Genomic DNA, 23,926 nt, shown 5'->3' on the forward strand with positions numbered 1-23,926 from the left:
AAGAGTGAATATTTCTTTATAAACAATGTTTTTTTGTTTTATTTCGGGGTGCATAAGCAAAAATATGCTCCTACATAAAGTCGGCCATATGAAAAGCATGGTTCTTCAAGTTGCAATCCAGCAACTTTTAGTATTTGGCCCTGAGTGTTATTAATGCTCATGGCAAAAGAAAGTGGGATAGGAAACTGTAACTGTTTAAATTGAAATGGGACATTAGATAGTATAACTGGTATGTGAGGAATGAAGATGGTGTCACCTTTACCACAGTTGGTGAGAATATTTGCTTCAATGCAGTTCCTCTTAAGTTTGTGCATGATTAGTTTTGTACCATTGCATAATTTTTGTTGAAACAAATTAGGCAATAATATAATAGCTTCCCCACAACCAGGTACTTTCATTTCACTAGAGAAAGAAAGAGACAGAATTTTGATTTTATATATATAGAATATATATAGAAAAAAGCATAAAAGCTTCCCCTGAACCATTTACTTTCATTTTGCTGGACAAACAAACAGACTGACAGAATCTCTCTTTTATATATATATATATATATATATATATATATATATATATATATATATGTCATTGTTGTGTGTGTTTGTCCCCCCATTACCACTTACTAATTGGTATTGGTATGTTCATGTCCCTGTGACTTAGTGGTTTGGCAGAAAGACCAAAAGAGGCTTAAAAGAAAAAATCCTGAGGTCAGTTTGTTCAACTAAAACCCTTCAAGGCAGTGCTCCAGCATGACTGCAGTAAAGTTCCGTATTCCTAAAATCTGTTGAAGTGGACCTTTATGTTGTACCATGTGTTATATTGTCTTCTGGGCAAAATGTTTAACTCTGCTAAATCCTCTTGATACCAGCCTGCTCAAGACTGCTCCTAATTCTGTGATATAAAGTGCTTACTTTAAAGTGATCTAAATTAAAACATTCCATCAAAATTTCCTATTAAATTATATATGAAGAGGTGCTGAAAAGTTCCTGGCTTTGTGTAAAAGAAAATACATGAGGATCAGTTAATTATGAATTTCTTCAACATATTCTCCTCTCTGATTCATACACTTATTGCAGCAGTCCTTCAGTTTTTCTAAGCCCTGAAAAAGAACTCGGAAGGTTGGGCCTCCATCCAGGTCTCTTGCAATACCCTTAAAGCTAGGAACTTTTCAGCACCCCCTTGTTGTCCTAGTACCTGTTTAGTAATGACAAAGTTAATTTTACTAAATTCTTTGTTATTTCCAAAACAGTGTATTTTGACAGAAATGTGGTAACAAAAGTTATTACCCAATTAAAGAAAATGTATTATTCACTTCACTCATCAGGCATGTAACTTAGTGCTTAGGGTATTTGGCTTGTGATTGTAAGGTCTTAAGTTCGATTCCCAGCAGCACATTGTATTCTTGAGCAAGACACTTTATTTCATGTTGCTCCAGTCCACTCAGCTGGCAAAAATGAGTTGCATCTGCAATTCACAGAGCCAGCTTTGTCAGATTCTGTATCATGCTGAATTTCCATGAGAATTATGTTAAGAGTACGCACATATGTGGAGTATTCAACCACTTGCACATTAGTTTCATGAGCAGGCTGTTCTGTTGATCAATTCAAGTGGAACACTTGCTATCATTAACCAACAGAAATCCAGGACATCATTCTTATTCATTTCACATGGCTGCAGTGCATGCGTTTGACTTAATTTATAAATAAATTAACTTTTTTTTTATTAGCTTGCTAATTACATTGTCTTTGTCTTTCTGAGATACAGTGGAGAGAAAATTGGATGGGGAATGGAATAAAAATTCCCTGGATCAGGCTGTCCGAAACTGTGTCCCATGTAAAGGAAGTACCATACCCAATGACGAAAAAAACAGGCATGTATTCAAAATACTTCATTAATTTTCACAGTATAATTGATAAATTAATGTGTTTTGTTGACATAACCCTTCAACATTCAGATTAAACCCGGTTTCACCCGGTCTGTTTAGATGATGTGGCTCTGACTGTTTTCCGTTAGGCATAATCTATAACAGCATTTCTCGACCTGATCATTTTGTGTCCAATTTCGATTGGAGCCTCCAGCTGTATGAAGATTTCACCCCCTCCTGTCAGAAAATGGCTTCAGGAGTTGTGAAGAAAGAATTTGTACGTAGTCTGTTTGTGAGAGCTATTCTATTGGACGTCTGTCTAATCATTAAAAGATTTATTTAATTATGAACATAGAAAGAAATTATACATTAATCACAATTTTTGTAAGCAGTTTTATCCGTAAAAATTTTATTTGCAGAGAGCAGAAATTGAAAGATATATGAAATGGACGTGCGCGTGTGTGTATGTGAGAGAGAAAGAGGGTAAGAAAGAGAGATACAGTGAGTGAGTGAATTTGTGTGTCATTGACTTGAAAAACAATTTATATTATAGAAATTGATACATACCTGTTGAAGATTAAAATGTATGTAAGAGCTATTGTTTTGGACGCATGTATAATCATAGAGAAACTGAAAGATATGAAATGTCTGTTTATGTGTGTATGTGTGTGTATTTTTAGCGGGATTTTTGCATTTAGCAGGAGTTGGTTTGTGTTTTATCCCTCGATCAATGGCCAGACAAGTGAAAAGGAAAGGCGACCTTTTGAAGTGGGCGTCAAATGAAGAGACATGGACACTATTATGACTAAACTTCTTTTGAAGTTGTGGTGAGAGGAGAGAATTGATGAGCGTGCGTAGGTCTGTCTGTATGTGAGTGTGTTTGTTTGATGGGGTGTGCGCGACAGAGAGTAATGTTGATGGTGAATGTGTATATGAGAGAGAGAGAGAGAGATAACTGAAATTTATCATTCAGTTTATTTATTTATTAATATGTATATATGTATGAATGGCTTCAGTGACATACTGACATGCATGCATGCAGTTTGTTTTAATCGATTTTCTCTGTAAATATGGGGACTAGGAAAAAAATAGAAAGCGCGTTCCAATCTATGCACCTGTCTCCATATGTGTGCCATTTGTCACGTGAATCCACTCAGCTGTTTGGCCGTGAACCTCAAGACAAGAAAGAATACAATAAGAAAGATATGTATGTATGTATTTTTAAGAAGACACTTGGTCAAGGTGCCATTCTGTGGGACTGAAACCATAACTAACTGGTTAAGAAGCAAGCTTCTTAATCACACAACTTCCTTATAAATAGTCAGTTAAACTGAAGTGGATACTTGCAAATACCTGGTAATTATGGAATCATGTATGTCTTGTTAAAATAGAAATATCAAATTCTAAAACAGATTAAAAACTTTGATTTAAACATGAAATAAAAATGGCTTTGCTTATCTTTTAGGTGTGTCCGGTGTACACAGGTCCTGTCAGTATTACCAAATTATACAAACTGTACTTGTCCACGTTCAAATAAGGTAATGTATGACAAGCATTTTCACTGATTTTTGTTTTCTTAAATTCATCATCATTATTGCTTTAACATCCATCATTATGCTTGCATGGATTGGATGGAAGTTGTTCAGATAGATCTTTTTAATGGCTGGATGCTGTTCCTGTCACCAACCCTCATCTCTGTTTCCAAGCAAGGTAGGAAATACTTTCATGGATGGTTGGGAACAAAGGACACTGCTTGCATGACACTGATACTTGCTTGCAACTATCATGTGATGTCAAGGCAAGGAGGCAGTAACACACACACACACATACATTCATATATGTATACATGCATACACATACATACATACATGCAATTTGAAGGCACATGGCTCAATGATTAGAGCATTGGGCTCACAATCACGAGGTAGCGCATTCGACTCCTGGACTGGACTGTGTGTTGTGCTCTTGAGCAAGACACTTTATTTCACATTGCTCCAATTCACTCAGCTGTAGAAGGGAGTTGCGACATCACCGGTGCCAATCTGTATCAGCCTTTGCCTTTCCCTTGGATAACATCAATGGTGTGGAGAGGGGAGGTATGCATGGATTGCTGGTTTGCAAGTGTAACTGCTGACCAAAAGGGGTCTTTACCCTTTACCCTCTCTATATATTTTAAATATTTAGCTGAAGAAGGGCAGTGAGTTGGCAGAATCTTTAGCATGCTGGGCAAAATGCTTACTGGCATTTCATCCCTCTTTGCATTCTGGGTTCAAATTCTGCCGAGGTCATTTTTGCTTTTCATCTTTTCGGGTCAATAAAATAAGTACTAGTTGAGCACTGAGATTCATGTAATCAGCTTATCCAATTCCTCTAAACTTACTGGCCTTGTGCCAAAATTTGAAACTAATATTCTACTGATGTTTTGTTTTTTTCTTCAGGTTGGAGATTTTTGTTTCCAAAAAAAAAGTGATATCATAGCAAGGCCATCTTACTACATACGATTAAGTGTAAGAGATATCTTCATTTATTTATTGAATTAATTATTTATTTCATTTTAATTCCTCCAATTAACAGCATCTAGTTTTGCAATAAAGAAGTAAGAGAGAATAAAAAAGAAGAAAAACAGGCCCAATAGAGAGAGAAAGAGGAAAAAGGCCCAAAAGAAAGAGTAAAAATAAATTCAAATTTTCCATTCCACACAGCAATTTATAAATATTCCATAAGCTCTCTTCTTGATATCTTTTTAACTTCAGGATTGTCTCTTGCATGTGCTAAAATAATTTAGCTAATATTAATCAATGGTTAATATTCTTTTTTTCTTTACCACATAATTATTACTTGTTAGATTTTATTTTAATACTCTATTTGTATTATAAATACATAAATACTAACTGAATTATTTTTTTTTGTGCAGTTGACATCTTTGAGTTATTTATTCTTTAAACATTTCCTTGTCAATCAGTAAATCCTATACATTTACTTAGTGGTTCTCCCATCACTGCTTCAGTAAACAGGTGAAGTCTATACTTTACTGATGAGGTCATAATAAGACTGAAGGTTTTTTTAGAGTTGCATCCCATACTGGCTGAAATAAACATATTATTACTCAGTGGCAGTCTCTGTATCCTGTTTAACATGGGTGTATTATAAGAGTGCCATAATACTACAGAATTTGTCCTGAGAAAATCTCTTGTGTAGACTCTACTGTATATAAGCACCTATCCCTCTGTTTGCTTCTCTCTCTCTCTTTGGCTAAGTAAGACTTGATTTTAAGCCATTGGGTGTCAGCCCAATCATGAATTTAGTTTAATGGTAGTATATATATAAGTTTCATTTGATGGAAAAAACATAGAAAATATATATGGAGTTGGAGACTTAATCATGAAGAACCGATTTAATTTTTCTATCCTGTTAATGAGCTAAACTTGATTATTTCTGCTAATCAATAGTGAAATTAATGTATTCTCAAAAACATTTAATTATTATTGTTCAATATCAATTTAATTAGAGACTGTCTTTACATTTACCAATTTTTTATTTTTCTTCCAGAGTGATGATTTGGTGGAATCCCATCTTCTTAGACAGAACCTCATCATTTCATACGGAATGTGTCATGTTTGTATATATATTCCTTTATTCTTTTACTTGTTTCACTCATTTTAACTGTGGCCATGCTGGAGCACCACCTTGAAGGTTTTTTTTAGCCGAATGAATCGCTCCACCCACCAGTACTTATTTCCTTTTAAAGTCTGGTACTTGTTCTATCAGTCTTCTTTTGCCAAACTGCTAAATTATGGGGACATAAACACAGCAACACCTGTTGTCAAGTGGTGATGGAGGAACAAACACAGACACAAAGACACACACACACGACACGATGGGCTTCTTTCAGTTTCCATCTTCCAAATCCACTCACAAGGCTTTGATTGGCCTGAGGCTATTGTAGAAGGCACTTACCCCAAGTGTCACACAGTGGGACTGAACCTGGAACCATGTGGTTGGGAAGCAAGCTTCTTACCACACAGCCACACCTGTGCCTATATATATATATTTTTATTTTTACATTTTAAAAAGTAATGGTGCACATGAAGTTAAAGAAAAAAAATTTTCTTGTGACATTTGTAGATGTTAATATTGTAGTATCATTATTTTGTTATTGTGGTGTTGTATGCATTTTGCCTGACAATGTCATGTGATCTAACTCCATGATCACATGATTAAGTCTTCTATTCTTTTATTTGTTTCAGTCATTTGACTGCTGTCATGCTGGAGCACCATCTTCAGTTGAACAAATTGATCTCAGGACTTATTCTTAGTATGCCTAGTACTTATTCTATCGGTCTCTTTTACTGAACCACTAAGTTACGGGTACGTAAAAACACCAACATCGGTTGTCAAGCAATAGCGGGGGAACAAACAGACACACAAACACATACATACATACATACATATATATATATATATATATATATATATATATATATATATATATATATACTTAGGGCTTCTTTCAGTTTCCGTCTACCAAATCCACTCACAAGACTTTGGTCAGCCTGAGGCTATAGTAGAAGACACTTACCCAAGGTGCCATGCAGTGGGACTGAACCCGGAACCATATGGTCGGTAAACAAGCTACTTACGACACAGCCACTTCTGCACCTATAGCCATGTTTACAAATTTCTTCCTTTATGATATGTCTTACATGCAATTACAGATTTCTTTGGTTATTCAGTTACTTAAACCCAGTGGGAGTAAGAGGTAGCTCATAATTACATTTTTGCTTTGATAGACACTTTACTGTGAGATTACATTAACACTTAACCCAACCTATTTATCAATTGTGATACGCAAGGACATATTTCCCAGTTGTCCATGTATCATATATGATATACATTCCCAATTTTTTTCAACCGCAAAAGTAACTTGGGACTTATGAGAGGAAAGCTTTATATTGCTCAGAATGTATGAAACAAGGACAAACTAAATCTGAAAGCAAGCATTGATGTTTAGGGCAGACTTATGAAAATGCTTTGGACAGGCAAAAGGGTTAATGAACTTGAATAAGGCCCTGTTTTCAGAAAAACAAAACCAATCTAATTGGTGGTAATAATTTTCTGTAATGAATGACGTAACAAATATATTTGGGTTATTGAATTACGAATTTTTGTTCTGTATTAGTGTAGAAGTTATTATAAGTGGGTGGAATCTTAGGTGAGTGTCTTCTACTATAGCCTTGTGCTGCCTTGTGAGTGGATTTGGTTAAGGGAAACTGAAAGAAACCTGTCATATATATGTAAAAAAAAAAAAAAAGACCCCCCCCCCTTTCGTCATGAATGATAATGGGATTGCACCTAGAAAGATCCCCGCCAAGGCACAAGTCCAGCCAAGGTTGTTTATGGAAGACCAGCAGTCACCCATGCATACCAGCCTCCCTTCTCCACACCACTGATGTTATCCAAGGAAAAGGCAAAGGCCGAGACAGCTTGGAAGCAGTGATAGTGCAACTCATTTCTATAGCTGAGTGAACTGGAGCAACATGAAATGAAGTGTTTTGTTCAAAGGACACAACACAGCCCAGTCCAGCAATCAAACTCACTACCTCATGATTGTGAGCCCAACCACTGAGCCATGTGCCTTCATATATGTGTGTGTTGTTATCTAGATATCACATGATGGTTGTAAACGAGCATCACTGTCATTCAAGCAAGGTTGTTCAATTCCAGTCCTCTGTCAAAAACATGGACCATAGGGAAATATTACCATACTCAGATACAGGTGAGGATTGGCAACAAGAAGAGTATCTGGCCATAGAAAATCTTCAACAAATTCTGTCTGACCCATACATGCATGGAAAAAGTTTACATCTGTTTATCATCAACATCATTAATGATGATGAATAGATGTAAAACTAAACCCACCATATTAATAATGTAGATTTTGACCTTCTGACTTGTTATTATCCTCTTTGTCATGATTTTTTTTTACTGTACTCAATGTCTTTTATTGTATAGCAGAGCAGAGCCACTTAATGTGGATTGTCTATGAGTTATAGAAGATATAAATATTTATCTGTCTTAACCATAACCATCACTCAAACTGACAGTAGTAATATGATTGACAGCTGCATGCTAAGCATATTGTTGTTAATAATGACCATTCATAAACATTTACAAAAAAAAAAAAAGCTGAAACAGGTGTATGTGTGTGTGTATGGGCAAATCGAAAATAAAAATAAAAGCAAAAGTCAAAAGGATGTACACAGTGAATGTATAAGGTTGACACTCAGTTTAAGATGGCGAAAAGACGGGGTGTGTAACTTTCTGAGCATGGCTTTTTGTCAATAGGAGGAGAAAGAAAAACTCTGGAGAGATGGAAAAAAAGTTCAAGAAAAGCACGTTACATGGCTCAAGTGACTGGAAGCGGAGACAGAAAAAGTGGGGTTTTTTTAAAGGCAAGAAGTGCGAAAATGATGTGTGTAGTATCTGTGTGCATGTGTGTTTGTGTTTGTGTGGTACTGCAGACAGGTTAGCAGCATTAGTTATGTAGTTGTGATTTTGTTATATGAGTTCATGAGGATCAAGGCACATTAACTTGTAGGATGCCAGAAATGGCTACGTACGATAACATAGAGCTCATATTGAAATAAACAACTTGGAATACATCAAATGTTGGTAGGATACCATAGACATGCGAAGTGATGTTAACACTTTGGGTATACATTATCACTCCGAGTGAAATGATGAGAGGTTCTAATGAAGGATTTATTTAAACAATTACCTGAGGAGGCACATTTTATATTTTGGATGTATGGTAATGATTACACATCACCTTACCAATCTACTAAATGTGTAAAAATGTGTTGAAACAATTGTAGAGATTTTAAGTAAAGAATGTCGTATATATATATATATATATATATACACACACACACACACACACACACACACACACACATTTATTCTTTTACTTGTTTCAGTCATTTGACTGCAGTCATGTTGGAGCACCACCTTGAGTGGTTTTAGTTGATCAAATCAACCCCAGGACTTATTTTTTAAGCCAACACACCAACATTGGTTGTCAAGCAGTGACTGGTGGGATAAACACAGACACAAAAGACACACACACATAGATATATACATATATATATATATATGATGGGTGTTTTTCAGTTTCCATCTACCAAATCCACTCATGGGGCTTTGGTCAGCCTGAAGCTACAGTAGAAGACACTTACCCAAGGTGCCACTCAGTAGGACTGAACCCAAAACCATGTGGTTGGAAAGCAAGCTTCTTACCTCTCAGCCACACCTGCGCATATATATATATATATATATATATATATATATGTATATGTATATGTATATATATATATATATATATGTATATGTATATATATATATATATATATATATATATATATATATATATATATATAAAATTAAATTTCATAATTGGTAGAAGTTACAAAGTAACTTAAAGGCTGAGAGCTTCATGCATGATATTTTGTGATAGTTAATGAGTGTCACCATTAAAACAAATATTGTCATTCATTTCCAATCTTCCATGCAAACATCTCTAGTCTTGAGGAAATATTACTTTGCTTGAAAACAAATGAAGGTAAAAGTAATCATGTGAGGGAGGGGTATCTGGCTGCACAAAAATCAGTTTCAGTCTTATTCTATCAGATACAAGCATGCATGTAAGAGAGGACATTAAAATGTTGATGATGGTGATATACATGACAAGCTTCCACACAGTTTCCACCTCTCTTCCAAATTTCATTCACAAGGCAATTCGAAACCGATGAAGACACTTGCCCAAGCTACTGTTAAATGGGCTTGAAACCAGAACCTTGTGGTAGTGAAGTAGACCTTTAAACCACACAGCTTATAGCTTCATCTATATTAGTAACTTTTGTGCATGTATCACTTACTGAAGAATCTCAGAAGTATTATGGTTTCTTGACATATTTTTAACAATCTAGTTATTTTCTTCATAATTTCTCTTTATTTATAGGCCAGTTATTATAACAGCACAGCTTGTCAGTCCCTGGGCAACATGTGTGTTCTGCTTTATGCCACCCACTTGGTGCGTAAATTAAGCCCACAAATCCAGGCGTGCACTCTGTTTCGGAACTTGTCAAAGCTGGCAAAACCACCTGTTAATGAAGAATATGAGGTCAGTGATTGGTAAGTATTTTTAATTTTGGAAGTCATTACCAGAATGCTCAGCATTTGGCAGCATGAAAAGATTAGTTTGATTGAGGTAAGAGACAATTAGTTAAGGAGGTGAAAGTTCATGTTCTGTAACTGAGTCTACATTGTGTGTGTGTGTGTGTGTGTGTGTGTATAGAACTTGTGGAAGAGGGAGACCCAGGAAGACATGGGACAAAGTACTAAAGGCTGATCTCAAGATACCAAGTTTTACAAAGAAGATGACTAGGGGCCAAGATATCTAGTGCCTTGCTGTATTTGAGAAGCCCTGTTCACCTCAGCAGAATTGGTACCAGTGCTGGTGCCACATAAACAGCATCCAACATGCTCTGTAAAACGGTTTGTGTTAGGAAGGGCAGCCAGCCATAGAAACCCTGCCAAAACAGACAATGGAGCCTGGTGCTGCACCCAACTTTACTAGCTATCCAACCCACCATGCAAGCATAGAAAACAGATTCTAAATGATGCTGATGATATATATATATATATATATATAAATACAGTATATGTACAGGTACAGGCATGGCTGTGTGGTTAAGATGTGTGTTTCCTAAACAAATAGTTTTGAGTTCAATACCTCTACATGGCACTTTGAGTAAATGTCTTCTGTTATAGCCCTGATAGACAGAAACTGAAAGATCCCTAGTGTGTGTGTGTATCTATATGTACACACACACATAGACCTTTGTGTGTGTTTGTCCTTGACATTATGTCATAGTTGTAAACAAGTGTCACCATCATTTGAGTGGTGCCCTTTGTTTCCAATATGTGTAATCATGCCCAGGCATAGGAAAATATAACCTTGCTTAGTGACGTTTGATAAACTTAGAGAGCTAAAAGAAAAATCTCTAAGAGGGGAAAAAGAAAATCTAAGAGATAAAAAAAAAAAAATCAAAGATAAAAACAAATCAGTCCTGGTAGGATTTGAGCTCAGAACATGAAACACAATTTGGAATTTTTTTTGTTTCTTAATCTATACTATAAACTCTTAATACATTGACTTTCTTTGATTAAACTCTTTAGTATTCAGATTACTCTGTCAAATGTAGTACTTATTTATTCACATCGTTTTTAATTAATTATGTATTATCTTGTAGCTTTGAGATTTGAGTAATATGATTGCATATTTTTAGGATAATATTGTATGGTAGGTGTGAGAGGCCAGATCTGGCTGGTTTGAACATAAAACAAGTAGAATATTTTGGCCTGATATGGCTGGTTTAAATGCCGAAGGGCTAAGATCTCACCCTAAGTAACTGAATTTTAACTTCTGTTATTACAGGCCATATAACATGCCTTGGCTGTATTATACCTCATTGACGGTGAATGTACTGAACAGTCCTAGTTTACCAGTTGAGTTTACTGTGAAGCCACCTATGCAGCTCAAGTTCATTGTTGTAATGTATTCATTTGAGGGTCAATATCTGGGGATGAAGAGTGTCAACGGTGGTGTTTTGCAGCTATGTAAAATGAATGACGTGAGGATGGATGCAATTTGGACTTTTGGAACAACATATTCAAGCAAGGTAGGAAAAAATGTTTTGGTATTCAGCAATGAATACTAGCAATGAAAATAAAACCTAACAAAGTTCATCGATGTTTTCACCTTCCTAATATAAACTAAAAATTGAGTATTGAGGGTTGTAAAGCAAAGCTAAGCTGCTACACTTTTCATTTAAGACAATTATTCATTTTAGCTAATTATGTTGCAAATACTCTTTAAAAGAATGTATGTGAACATCACACAGTTTTATTTAGTATTTTCGTTGGATCTGAAATCCCTTATGTATCAAATCAATATGTTCATTTTTATATGAAGAATTTTGGCATTTGATAAGTGGCTGTGATAATTTTGTACTTGGTCAGCCTTTTCTTATAAAGCTGAGCATTTTAATCTTTTTATTTCAGTGTTACTTGAAGATAAGGGATCTCTTTGACAACCAGACTTATCCCTTGATTTTCTATGATCTTTGTATCCTTTGCTGAATTCTGAAAATCTTTCAGTAGTTTCTCAATGTTTTAAAATTCTTGCATTTAAATGGATTTGTGGAGGAGCTTCTACATAGCTACCGAGCCTATTCAATATAGCAAATGTAACGCTAACTTTTTTGATACCAAACTGCCAGATACTGCTCTTGGGTCTACAATGCAAACTTCCTGTTTTAAAGTGAACTAAATTAAAGCTTTTCATTGAAATTTCAAGTTAATTTATGTTAAGAAAATTGCCCCCAAAGCTAATTTAATCATGACAAAAATTACTAAATTTTTTATTATTTTCAAAACTGATTGAAACAAAGGCAGTATATTTCAACAAAAATATGGTTACAAAAGGGTTAATATTGCATTAAATCTTGGGTTAAATCTAGATATAATTGTTACTTTGAATATCATCATCGTCATCATCATTATTATATTTCTTTTTCACAAGGATAATCCACATTGATAATTTTAGTAAACAGCTACAAATTTTAACATCTGATATTTGCTTTATTGGTTAATATTAGAACTAACAAAATATCTTTGACTGGAATATTTCTCTTTTGCAATGATAGCCATAGTGAAATATAGTAGATACACTGAGAAGGCCTTTAATTTAGTAGCTTGGTATATTGAGGTATATCATTTAAAGTGTTATTGATTCAATTGTTTTATTGTTAGCATATATCAGCTGAACCTAAATTGTTAGTGCCACTGCTTCCTCTAATCCTTTTAAAAATAAGCTCTGACACAAAATTATGAAAGATAATCTACAATAATAAAAATGAAATTCTGTCAGTCCGTCTGAGACCTCTGTATTCAATCTACGTTTGCTCTACGTAGACATATTATACCTTTTTGGAATTGGGATGATCCTTTGATTGAAAATCAGCTCATCATTTAGTTCTTGAACATCCAGCGTTGGAATCTGATTTAAAAGCATTTAGGTTGATATTTCTAGCAGGTAAAACTTGGCTGATTCACACCATCTTGGTTGGTGTTTGTCAGATGACGTCAGAGATTAAGTGGGAGATAAATGACATTCACTTCGTTAATTTTACATTGAGATAAGAACTTTGGGACAAATTGATCAAAAGCTGGAATTCAACTTGGGATTGGAACAATAGAGTGATTGCATTACAGAATTAATTCTCACCCATCCTTAACCTCTGATCAGACACCACTTATAGATGTATTATAGCCATGCTATGTAGCCCTCCTTAGTTTTGGGCCACAGGCCTGATTAGTCCTCCGCAGGAGCTAGCTTAAAAGTTTGCATGGAGTGCGGCTTATAAGCTAGTATTGGTATAAGATTGAAAACAGAATTCAACATTTCTTACAAAGTTTAGTTAGTTATAATGTGGAAGACATATATTAGTCATTTAGAAACATGCAAAAACTGTTAACTTCACTTAAACATTAATAAATGGTGTCAAATTTTTCATGCAGTGGAACCATGTGAGTGATCAGGTTACAGTTGGTGTGATGAAAATTTTGACACCAAATAATGAAATTTTATGTGAAGTTAAGTTTTTGTGTGTCTTCCATGCTGTAATTGTTTTAGTTCAACATATGGTATCAGGTCAAATCACTTGCCAGACAAGTAAAGACCCCTTTCGTTCATAAATGACCATGGGATTGCATCTAGAAAGTTCCCCTCTGAGGTTCAAGTTTGAACAAGGCTGTTTATGGAAGACCAGCAGTTGTCCATGCATACTGGCCTCCCCTCTCCATGTCACTGATGTTATCCAAGGGAAAGGCAAAGGCTGTTACAGCTTGGTACCAGTGACATCGCAACTCATTTCTACAGCTCAGTGAACTGGAGCAATGTGGAATAAAGTATCTTGCTCAAGGACGTAACACACAGTTCGGTCTGGGAATTGAGCTCACTATCTCATGATTGTGAGCCCAACAGTGTAACCAATGAGTTATGTGCCTTTACAGACAAGTACATCTCTGAAATGTAGTCATAAATTTGTAGTTTAATGACTTTAAAAAATAAGTGGATGGAGTTGATCTTGGACTGTCTTTTTTGCAAATTGTAATAGTTAAGTCTTGGCAGCAGTGGTAGTTGAGACTGCAGTCAATCTTCTGATCAAACCAAAGAAACTATGTTTATGTAGGGTTTTTGTTTTTCTCCCATTGTTGATAGTCTGTTGGTTACAATTCCTGACAGAAATGTCATTGCTGTGTTGGTGATAGGGCAAGATTTGAAAACAGTATGCATAGATCCAGAACAGATACTACAAAAGTTTGATGCTCTACCAATCTTCCCTGGACTAGTACTTCTTTTTACCGATCACCCCAAAAGAATTAAAGGCAACACTGACCTTGGTGGCATTTGAACTCAGTGCACAGAGAGCTGGAACATAGGTTGCTTGGCATTCTATCCAGCATTTTAACAACGTTACTAATTCTTTGTCCTAATTAGACATTACATTTAGTTTAGTAACTACTTATTGTTCAGCTGAAAGAATTTCTTATCACCTTCTTACTTCTCAGCACACCGGCAATGTAATTTCTCAAGGTGACACATTGGCAGAATTGGTTGAATATCGGACAAAATGCCTTGCTGTATTGATTCCACCTCCTTGGAAATCCATGATGAACTAGTTGAGTGGTAGACTTAATCCATTGCCTAGTTTAACACCATTACCTTGCACCTTGTGTACCTTTACTAAAAGTCCAGTCTGTTGCAAGCATTCTGGCCAGGCACCCGTTTTGAGGATACTGTCCTTTCTTCCTTCCTCCCTCCTATCAGTCTCAGAGGCCCTGTAATAAGTCATGGATACTGGGTTCCCTTTTCACTGAAAATTTTCTTTTTTAAAATTGAAAGACACAGCATTTTGGAACTACTGGTATATTTTAACCTTGTGACTGTCACAACAAGAAAATTTCAAATGAAAAGAAATTGTGTTAATATATTTATTGCCTTGTTCACTGATCATTATAGCTAACAACATATTGCCATCTCCTGAAGTCATAAATATTTGTAAGCCTCATAGTGACATTGTCAGTCTTTATTTTAATGTTCTTCTTTATGCATTAGTTATTGGTAATAGCTGTCATATATATAGTGATTTACTGTTTGTATCCTAGTTTTAAATAGGTACGCCATGTTCTTGCAGATAATAAAAATTAGGTTCTGGTGGCAAGAAGTGCTTCCAGTTGTAAAACACTGCTTCAAAAATGCAACTTCAGTTAGTGTCATTATAGGGATGGGGTGGGGGGAATGGAAAAGACTGTCATGGTGCCTACAAGACTAATCTGGGCTTGAGCAGGAGAAATGGTCTTGTCCTTTTGATACTAATCCACCTTAGACTGCTCCTGGTTCTATGATGCAACCTTCATGTTTAAAATAATCTTAAATCAGACCTTCCATCAAAGTTTTATGTTAATTCATGCCTCAAACACCAGTTTAATAACACTGAAGTTATTTTATTAAATTCTTCAGGCATGGCTGATGAAGCTTGCTTCCCAACCACGTGGTTCTGGGCTCAGTCCCACTGCATGGTACCTTGGGCAAATGTCTTCTACTATAGCCTTGTGACCAAAGCCTTGTGAGTGGATTTGGTAGACGGAAACTGAAAGAAGCTCATTGTATATATATATATATATATATATAATAGAAATATGTTTCAAAAAGAAAATAGAAACTACATGTGGAAAAGATACGGGGGAAAGTAAGAAGAAGAAAGTGAAAATGCACGTTGGATATCAAAAAAAATAAAGGCTTTTTTATGAAAAGTAGCGATAAATATATACAATTAAATGAACTGAGGTAGAATTAAGACGAATAAAAGTCATTATTTTGAATTGTTACTACTTACCTCCCTTACACATAATCTTTTTACCCAGGGACTAGTAGACCCGACACCGTTTAGAAATCGGTGCTCATTCAAAGCCAGTGAACAGCATTTGACGATACTAGTATGACTATGAATCTCATTAACAATTCAAAATAATGACTTTTATTCCTCTTAATTCCATCTCAGTTCATCTAATTGTATATATTTATTGTTACTTTTCTTAAAGAAGCCTTTATTTTTTTGATATCCAATGTGCATTTTTGCTTTTATTCTTCTTACTTTCCCCATATATATATATATATATATATATATATATATATATATATATATCTGTGTGTCTTTGTGTCTGTATTTGTCCTTCTATCACTGCTTGACAATTGGTGCTGGTGTGCTTACATCTCCATAACTTAGCAGTTTGGAAAAGACACCGATAGAATAAGTACTAGGATTTAAAAATAAGTCTTGGGGTTGATTTGTTCAACTAAAACCCTTCAAGGCGGTGCTCCACCATGGACACAGTCAAATGACTGAAACAAGTAAAAGATAAAAGGTTTTTTTCAAAATTAATTGAAGTAAAGGCAGTGTATTTCAACAGAAATATGTTAATGGTTTAAAGTGTTTATTTTATGTTAGTGTTATGAAAGCAATCTACTTTCTGTTGGACAAGTGGAGCCAGAGTTCACATCTTCTCATCTTCTTTGCCCGCTTATTCCTGGGAAAGTCGTGGACGCAGAGTCCTCAAGTACACTTTCCATTGGGTCCTCTCAGAAGCAACCATTTCCAATTAATCTACCAGATCACCAAGCGAGACCAACCAAGCCCATGGATGTTATCCAACTATTTCACATTGCTCCAGTCTACTCTGCTGTAGAAATGAGTTTAGCCTGGAGAGGGACGGGCTCTGCCAGGCTTTCTTGCCCTAGATACGCTGCATGGCTGCAATGCCCCAATGATCCCCAAGGGCTTAAGAGACTTGTCAATTGTCAAGTAACCTTGGAGAAGTTTTGCAGTTCATTTGTTGGTCAGAGAATTATTGCTGTACTCGAAATATAGGTTACTTGTTGTCTGTGTGTACATCCGAACTACAAGGCTAAATGTTAAAATATTTGTCTTAAGTTTAAAACTATCCAATAAATTTTCTTCTAACCAAATTGCCATTAATTACCTGTCAGTCTACCTTTTAAACCAGTGTCAATGACCAAAATGACCTTGCTTTTCTTTTATACTACTAATTCCTAACACCTGTGAAAATTCTATTTTTCCCCCAATCTTCATAATCCTGTCTCTATGTCTTATTGGATTCTTTTGTAAATGTTTGTGTATATTTAAATATTTCTAATATAAACTCAATTGAATATTAAGTGCTATACAGCAAAGCTAAGTTGCTGACAACTCTTCCATTTTAGCCACTATTTATTTCCTAATACTGTTTAAAAAAAAAATGTACGAACAGGTGCAGGCATGGCTGTGTGATAAGAAGCTTTTTTCCCAACCATATGGTTCTGGGTTCAGTCTCACTGTATGATATCTTGGGCAAGTGTCTTCTGTGATAGCCTCAGGCCAACCAAAGCCTTATGAGTGGATTTGGTAGACAGAAACTGAAAGAAGTCCATCGTATAAATACAGTTGTGGCCAAAAGTTTGGAACATTGTTTAAAAAATTAAATTTGTTAAACCCCAAGTACAATTCGATTCAAATATATACAGTGTAGAGATATACTCACCTAATAACTAATCCAGTGGTTCAATTATAGGATATTGAACCACTAGATCAGTTATTAGGTAAGTATATCTCTCATCATCATCATCATCATTTAATGTCGATTTTCCATACTGGCATGGGTTGGATGGTTTGACTGAGGTCTGGAAAGTCAGCAACTGCACCAGGCTCCGATCTGATCTGGCAATGTTTCTACAGCCGGATGCCCTTCCTAATGCCAACCAATCCGAGAGTGTAATAGGTACTTTTTTTACATGCTGCTGGCACAGGAGCCAGTCAGGTGGCTCTGGCATCGATCACGTTCGGATAGTACTTTTTATGTGCCACCAGCACGGGAGCCAGTCAGGTGACCCTGGCATCAATCACTCACACACACACACACACACTATTCTCACAAGGAAAAATTTGACAATGACTAGCATTTCAGCTCTGTTGCCTTCATTGAACTCTAGTCGTAGCTGTCAACCTTTCCCTTGTAAAAATAAATGTTACTCTGAAGAGGAGGCATTTGGATTGAATTGTACTTAGGCATAGCAATTTTAATTTTTGGAAAAATGTTCCAGACTTTTGACCACGACTAATATATCTGTGTGTGTGTGTGTGTGTGCGTGTTTGCCCCCCCCCCCCCACAACTGGTTGACAAGTGGTGTTGGTGTGTTTATGTCCCTGTAGTTTAGTGGTTTGGCAAAAGAGGCTGATAGATTAACTACCAGGCTTCAAAAAAAAATACCGGAATTGATTCATTTAATTAAAAATTCTTAAAGGTGGTGCCCCAGCATGGCCGTAGTCTAATGACTGAAACAAGTAAAAGATAAAAGATTGTATAATCTCATTCCCTATCTTCCATGAATCTGAAGTCTTAGTGTATGGAGGCCTTAATATGAATTCGATATGTTTTATGTTTATTTTTTTTTTACTTGTTTCAGTCATTGAACTGTGGCCATGCTAGGGCACAGTCTTGAAAGGTACTTATTTGACCCCAGCTCTCTCTTTTTTTAAAAAGTTTGGTAGTTATTCTGTTATTTTATTTTGCCAAACTGCTAAGTTATTGGGATATAAACAATCCAACACCAGGTTGTCAAACAGTGGTGGGGAACAAACACAACACAGAAAGGGGTCATGTTTTCATCCTTTTATTTTTTGTCTCTAAGTCATAACAAAAATCAGTTTGGTGGGTTGGGTGGGGGTGATGGAATTAATCGTCACTCAAGAGTATAAGGGAGCTTAGAGAAAGATTGACCTGGGGAGAAGAAATATTGGACATTTTTCCTGCTCATGAATCTTTCCAACTTGTAATTGATAGAAAGCCATTATTCTTGTATGTTAATACTGTATTTGTTTGTCTGTTTTTTTTTTTTTAATTTGGATATTTCCTTAATTATTTGATGAGATTTGCGGTACACTCACAATAGTGAGGACCGGCTGTATGCCGTTCCCATTGTTATTGAAAACCATGTTGGAGAAAATAACGTCAGAGTCAACAAAGGTCTGTTTTGATAGATGCTTCATCATCACCATCATCATTTAGCACCTGTTTTCCATGCTGGCATGAGTTAGACGATTTGACTGGAGTTAGTAAGCCAGAGAGCTGTATCAGGCTCCAGTCTGTTTTGGCTTGACTTCTATGGCTGGATGCCCTTCCTAATGCCAACCACTTCACAGAGTGTAGTGGGTGCCTTTTATGTATCATCAACACAGGTCCCTCTTAGGTGGCACCAGCATGGGTACCTTTTGCATGTCATGGGCATGGGTGCCTTTTATGTGTCACCAGCATGGGTGCCTTTTATGTGTCACTAAAACAGGTGCTTTTTATATATCACTGGCATGGGTGTCTTTTATGTATCATCAGCACAAATGCTTTTTATGTGTCACCAGCACAGGTGCCTTTTATGTGTCACAGGAAAATGGGTGTCTTTTACATGTCACCGGCACAGGTACCATATATATGTCACCAACACTGGGCATGACTACAATATCACTTAGCTTGACATGTCTTCTCAAGCACAGCAAATCACCAAACCATAAGTATCATCATCATCATAGTCACCATTATCATTAGAATTACCAGCATCATAATCATCACCATTCTTCTCCTCCTCCAATGTCTGACTTCCTTGCTAGCACGGGTAGGTAGAGGCTGGATCTGGCTGGTTTGAACAGGAATAATATTGCAGCTGGATATGACTGGTTTTGTTACCAACCCAGCCGAAACCTGCTCTGGCTCTGTAGTACAAATGTCTTGTTTTCATAAGTTTTGAATTAAAATCTTCCACCAAACCTTAGTCACAACTTATATTCCTAACACTAGCTTAATGATAACTAAGTTATTTTACTAAATTCTTTGTTATATTTAAAATAATTGAAAGAAACACAGCATCTCAAAATAAATACAGTAACGAAAGGGTTAAATGCTAACGGGTTAATGAGCCTAAAGACTTGTCGCAGACTTAAGAACTGTTGAGTAAGGAAACTATAACTTGTTAGAGCAGTTATAATGCTAAGATATCAGAGCAGTCATTGTTAATATTATATGACCGAAAGGTGACAAGCTGGCACCGGATAAAATGGCGAACAAAATACTTGGCAGCATTTCTTCTGATGTTATGTTTTCAGTTCAAATACTGCTGGTGTCAACTTTGCCTTTTGTCCTTTTGGGGTTGATAAAATAAGTCCCAGTTGAACACTGAGGTTGATGTAACTGTCTGGTCCCACCCCTGAAATTGCTGGCCTTGAGTTGAAAGTTGAAACCAATATTATATGACCAAGGCGTAACAAGGCAATCCTTTCTAATACTAATTAGACCAAGACGTAACAAAATATTCATTGTTAACATTAATTATATAAACCAAGGCATAATAGAGCCATCGTTGTTCATATCTGTTATATGACCAGACATAACAAAACAATCATTGTTGGGGCCAAGACATAACAAAGTAATCATTGTTAATGTCACTGAAAAAAGCGGTGAGCTGGCAGAATTGTTACCATACTGGGCAAAATGCTTGGTGGCATTTTGTCCGTCTTTACGTTCTGAGTTCAAATTCCGCTGAGGGCAACTTTGCCTTTCATCCTTTTGGGGTCAATAAAATAAGTACTATTTGAGGACTGGGGTTGATATAATTGATTTATCCCCCTCTCCACAAATTCTAGACCTTGTGCTTATAGCGGAAAGGATTATCAATGTCACTGAAGATTGGCTCTTTGGATACATTTTTGCAAAATATCTAGCAATTTGTCAATTCCTTCTTAGCCATTCTTTAGTATGCCATTTTGTTCCCAAGAATAGTATTATATAAGAAAATTGTCTTGTGTGATAGGAATTTGTAATAAGAAAGAAAAGACAATTTATGAATGAGTTCTTTGGTGGGAGTTTGGCAAGATGAAGCCTTGTGGATTGGTGCTATATTGCAGTCCTTGTTCAATATATGCCTATATCGAACTGTTAATGGTAACACTGTGTAACATGATTTTTGTCCTTCGGTAGCAACTGTTAGTTTTTATTTACTTTCGCCTAGAAAGTATGAAAAATAGCTACTATTTCCTTTAAAGTTTGCTTTTGTTACATTTATTCAAGCCCCAAAGAATCGCTTTGAAAACATGGCTGTGATGCTCCCCAAATACTCTTGCTCATGATCAGAGATGCACATACTGTCTGCCACTAAGGGAAATGGCTCAACTGGTTAAGGTCAAGCAACTGACAAACAAATCGGTGGTATTGAGCAGAATATTTGCTATAACAAGATTTCTGCTTCAGCAACTCAGCGCTGAATCTGTCTGAAATGTAATGGAAAATAGAGTCAGTTTCAAAACATTGATGTCCAGGTCACAAAAGCAAAGTTTGAAGGGAATAATAGTCATTTCCTTTGATTTCTAGATAGAAGCAAATAGGCAATAACACTTACAGACCAAAGATAAAAATATAAATTTTGTTACACAGTGTAATCATTATATTTTTATTTTGTATTTTCAGAACAAGTAGACAAATGGGTTTTAACCAGACGGTTTTTCCTTGTTGACAATGTGTCTACTCGGAAATTGGTGAAACCAGGAAATGGTGTGTATTATATATAATTATGTTTTTTGTTTTGTAAAGTGTTTTATGTGGAGATTGAGTGAATTATTAGTTATCATCATCATCATTGTTTTAATGCTTGCATGGGTCAGATGGCTGCATGTTGTGGCAGAGATTCCTATGACCAGATGCCTCTCTTGTTTTCAAGTGTGGGAATAATCTCACAGTCTATCAAACAACAAACAACCTGGACATGCTTTTGCAGTGGACTGCAAGCAAGGGTAACTGACTATATGAACAGTAGTGCTTTTGGCTACGATCAGCAAACACACATGAAGATGAAAGAAATATGGATGGCCTTTCTCTCTCTGTCACGTGTATGTGTGTGTTTACATCATAAGAATTTAGAAACTTTGAGAGACATGAAGTAAATTATTTTTAATGGCAGTACTTGAGTTCCATCGTAAAAAATAATTTACTTATATAGTCATCATCATTTAAAGTCTGTCTCCTATGCTTGCATGGGTTGGGCAGTTTGATTGGAGCTAGCAAGCCAGAAGGCTGCACCAAGCTCCATTGTCTGTTTTAGCCTGGTTTATATGGCCGGATGCTCTTCCTGACGCCAACCACTTTATATATCATCATCATCGTTTAACGTCCGCTTCCCATGCTAGCATGGGTTGGATGATTTGACTAAGGACTGGCAAACCAGATGGCTGCACCAGGCTCCAATCTGATCTGGCAGAGTTTCTACAGCTGGATGCCCTTCCTAACGCCAACCACTCCGAGAGTGTAGTACGTATATATATATATATATATATATATATATATGAAAAGCTTCTTTCAACTTCCGTCTATCAAATCCACTCACAAGGCTTTAGTCATCCCAAGATACTTACCCCAGGTGGCAAGCTGAAGGACTGAACCCAACACCACATCATTAGGAAGTGAATTTCTTATGCATAAAGCCATGCCTGGACTTATTCTCTCTGAAAATTCATTAAAATTATCTTTCTCTCACTTACTCTCTTATTACATAACTACAGCAGCCTCACCATCACCCCATTTTCTATCATTCACTTTCAGCACATTCTCTTTGCACAGAAGTAGCTAGCTAGTGTTGCTATTCACTTCTCTGTTAAGAGTAAGTCTACAGCTTAATATTAGAGCCATTACATACCAAAAATAACTTACAACTTTACTTCTTCCATACAATAAGTCAGATTCCTGAATTGTTGTATCACTCACTTCTTGCAGACAGCATAACCAAAACAATATATCCCTTTTGTACTCGTTTCAATCACTGGACTGTGGCATTGTTGGTATGTTGCATTGAAATGGGGTTTTTTTGTCAAACAAATCCAACCCCCACCCCCGCCGTACTTATTTCTTTAAAAGTCTGATACTTATTCTGCTGGTCTCTTTTGCTGAACTGCTTAGTATCATCACCACCATTGTTTCTAACATCTCTTTCTAATGTCCAATTTTATTCATGCTTGCATGGGTTGGATGGAATTTGTTGCAGAGGGTGGATGCTTTTCCTGTCACCAATGCTCACCTCTGTCCAAGTAAGGTAACATTTCCCCATAACCAGATATGTTTACACAGAATATTGGAAACAAAGGACACTGCTTGCATGATGGTGACACTCGTTTACAGCTATCATGTGATATCAAGATATGGGGACAGTAGCACATATACACACATAGATATTCAATATTCATATCTATATCACAGGCTTTCAATTTCAGTCTAGTAAATCCAGCCTGGGGCTGTAGTAGAAGACATTAGCCCAAGGTGCCATGCAGTGGGATTGAACCTGGAACCATGTGGTTAGGAAGCAAACTTCTCACCACAGAGCTTTGATTTTAGTGAACTGGATATCGTTAGTACAGTCTCATCTGGGACCTTATAGTTTCATGTGGTTGGGAAACACTCCCCACACAGCTTTGATTTTAATGAACTGACACCATTTGAGCGTGGCCATTGCCAGTACCGCCTGACTGGCCCTCGTGCCGGTGGCACGTAAAAGCACCCACTATACTCTCGGAGTGGTTGGCGTTAGGAAGGGCATCGAGCTGTAGAAACTCTGCCAGATCAGATTGGAGCCTGGTGCAGCCATCTGGCTTACCAGTCCTCAGTCAAACCGTCCAACCCATGCCAGCATGGAAAGCAGACGTTAAACAATGATGACAATGATGATGGTGTTCAGTCTTGTCTGGGATTGCACTGTATATTATCTTCCAATACTGGTTAGTTGTGTTGTTAGGGGCTTGTGGCTGTTGGAACTTGTTGATTTTATCTTTTTGTCTAAAATACTTGATTCTAGATTCA

At 36.4% G+C, this 23,926-nt stretch overlaps 1 protein-coding gene across 2 annotated transcripts in view; it reads left to right on the forward strand.

The window, feature by feature from the left end:
* Nucleotides 1-23,926, forward strand: part of LOC106883644 (meckelin) — a 52,634-nt gene that overhangs the window by 5,207 nt on the left and 23,501 nt on the right. For both annotated transcript variants that reach the window (XM_089357699.1, XM_014934736.3), the window contains exons 4-12: nt 1,762-1,867; nt 3,327-3,399; nt 4,300-4,368; nt 5,411-5,476; nt 9,879-10,051; nt 11,358-11,601; nt 11,984-12,047; nt 18,971-19,066; nt 21,551-21,634. In XM_089357699.1, the coding sequence (XP_089213825.1) occupies nt 1,762-1,867; nt 3,327-3,399; nt 4,300-4,368; nt 5,411-5,476; nt 9,879-10,051; nt 11,358-11,601; nt 11,984-12,047; nt 18,971-19,066; nt 21,551-21,634 (975 nt within the window). The remainder of the gene's footprint in view (nt 1-1,761; nt 1,868-3,326; nt 3,400-4,299; nt 4,369-5,410; nt 5,477-9,878; nt 10,052-11,357; nt 11,602-11,983; nt 12,048-18,970; nt 19,067-21,550; nt 21,635-23,926) is intronic.

Source organism: Octopus bimaculoides, chromosome 9 (assembly GCF_046866305.1).
Source record: "Octopus bimaculoides isolate indiv1 chromosome 9, ASM4686630v1, whole genome shotgun sequence".
In the NCBI taxonomy this organism is placed as follows: Eukaryota; Metazoa; Mollusca; class Cephalopoda; order Octopoda; family Octopodidae; genus Octopus; species Octopus bimaculoides.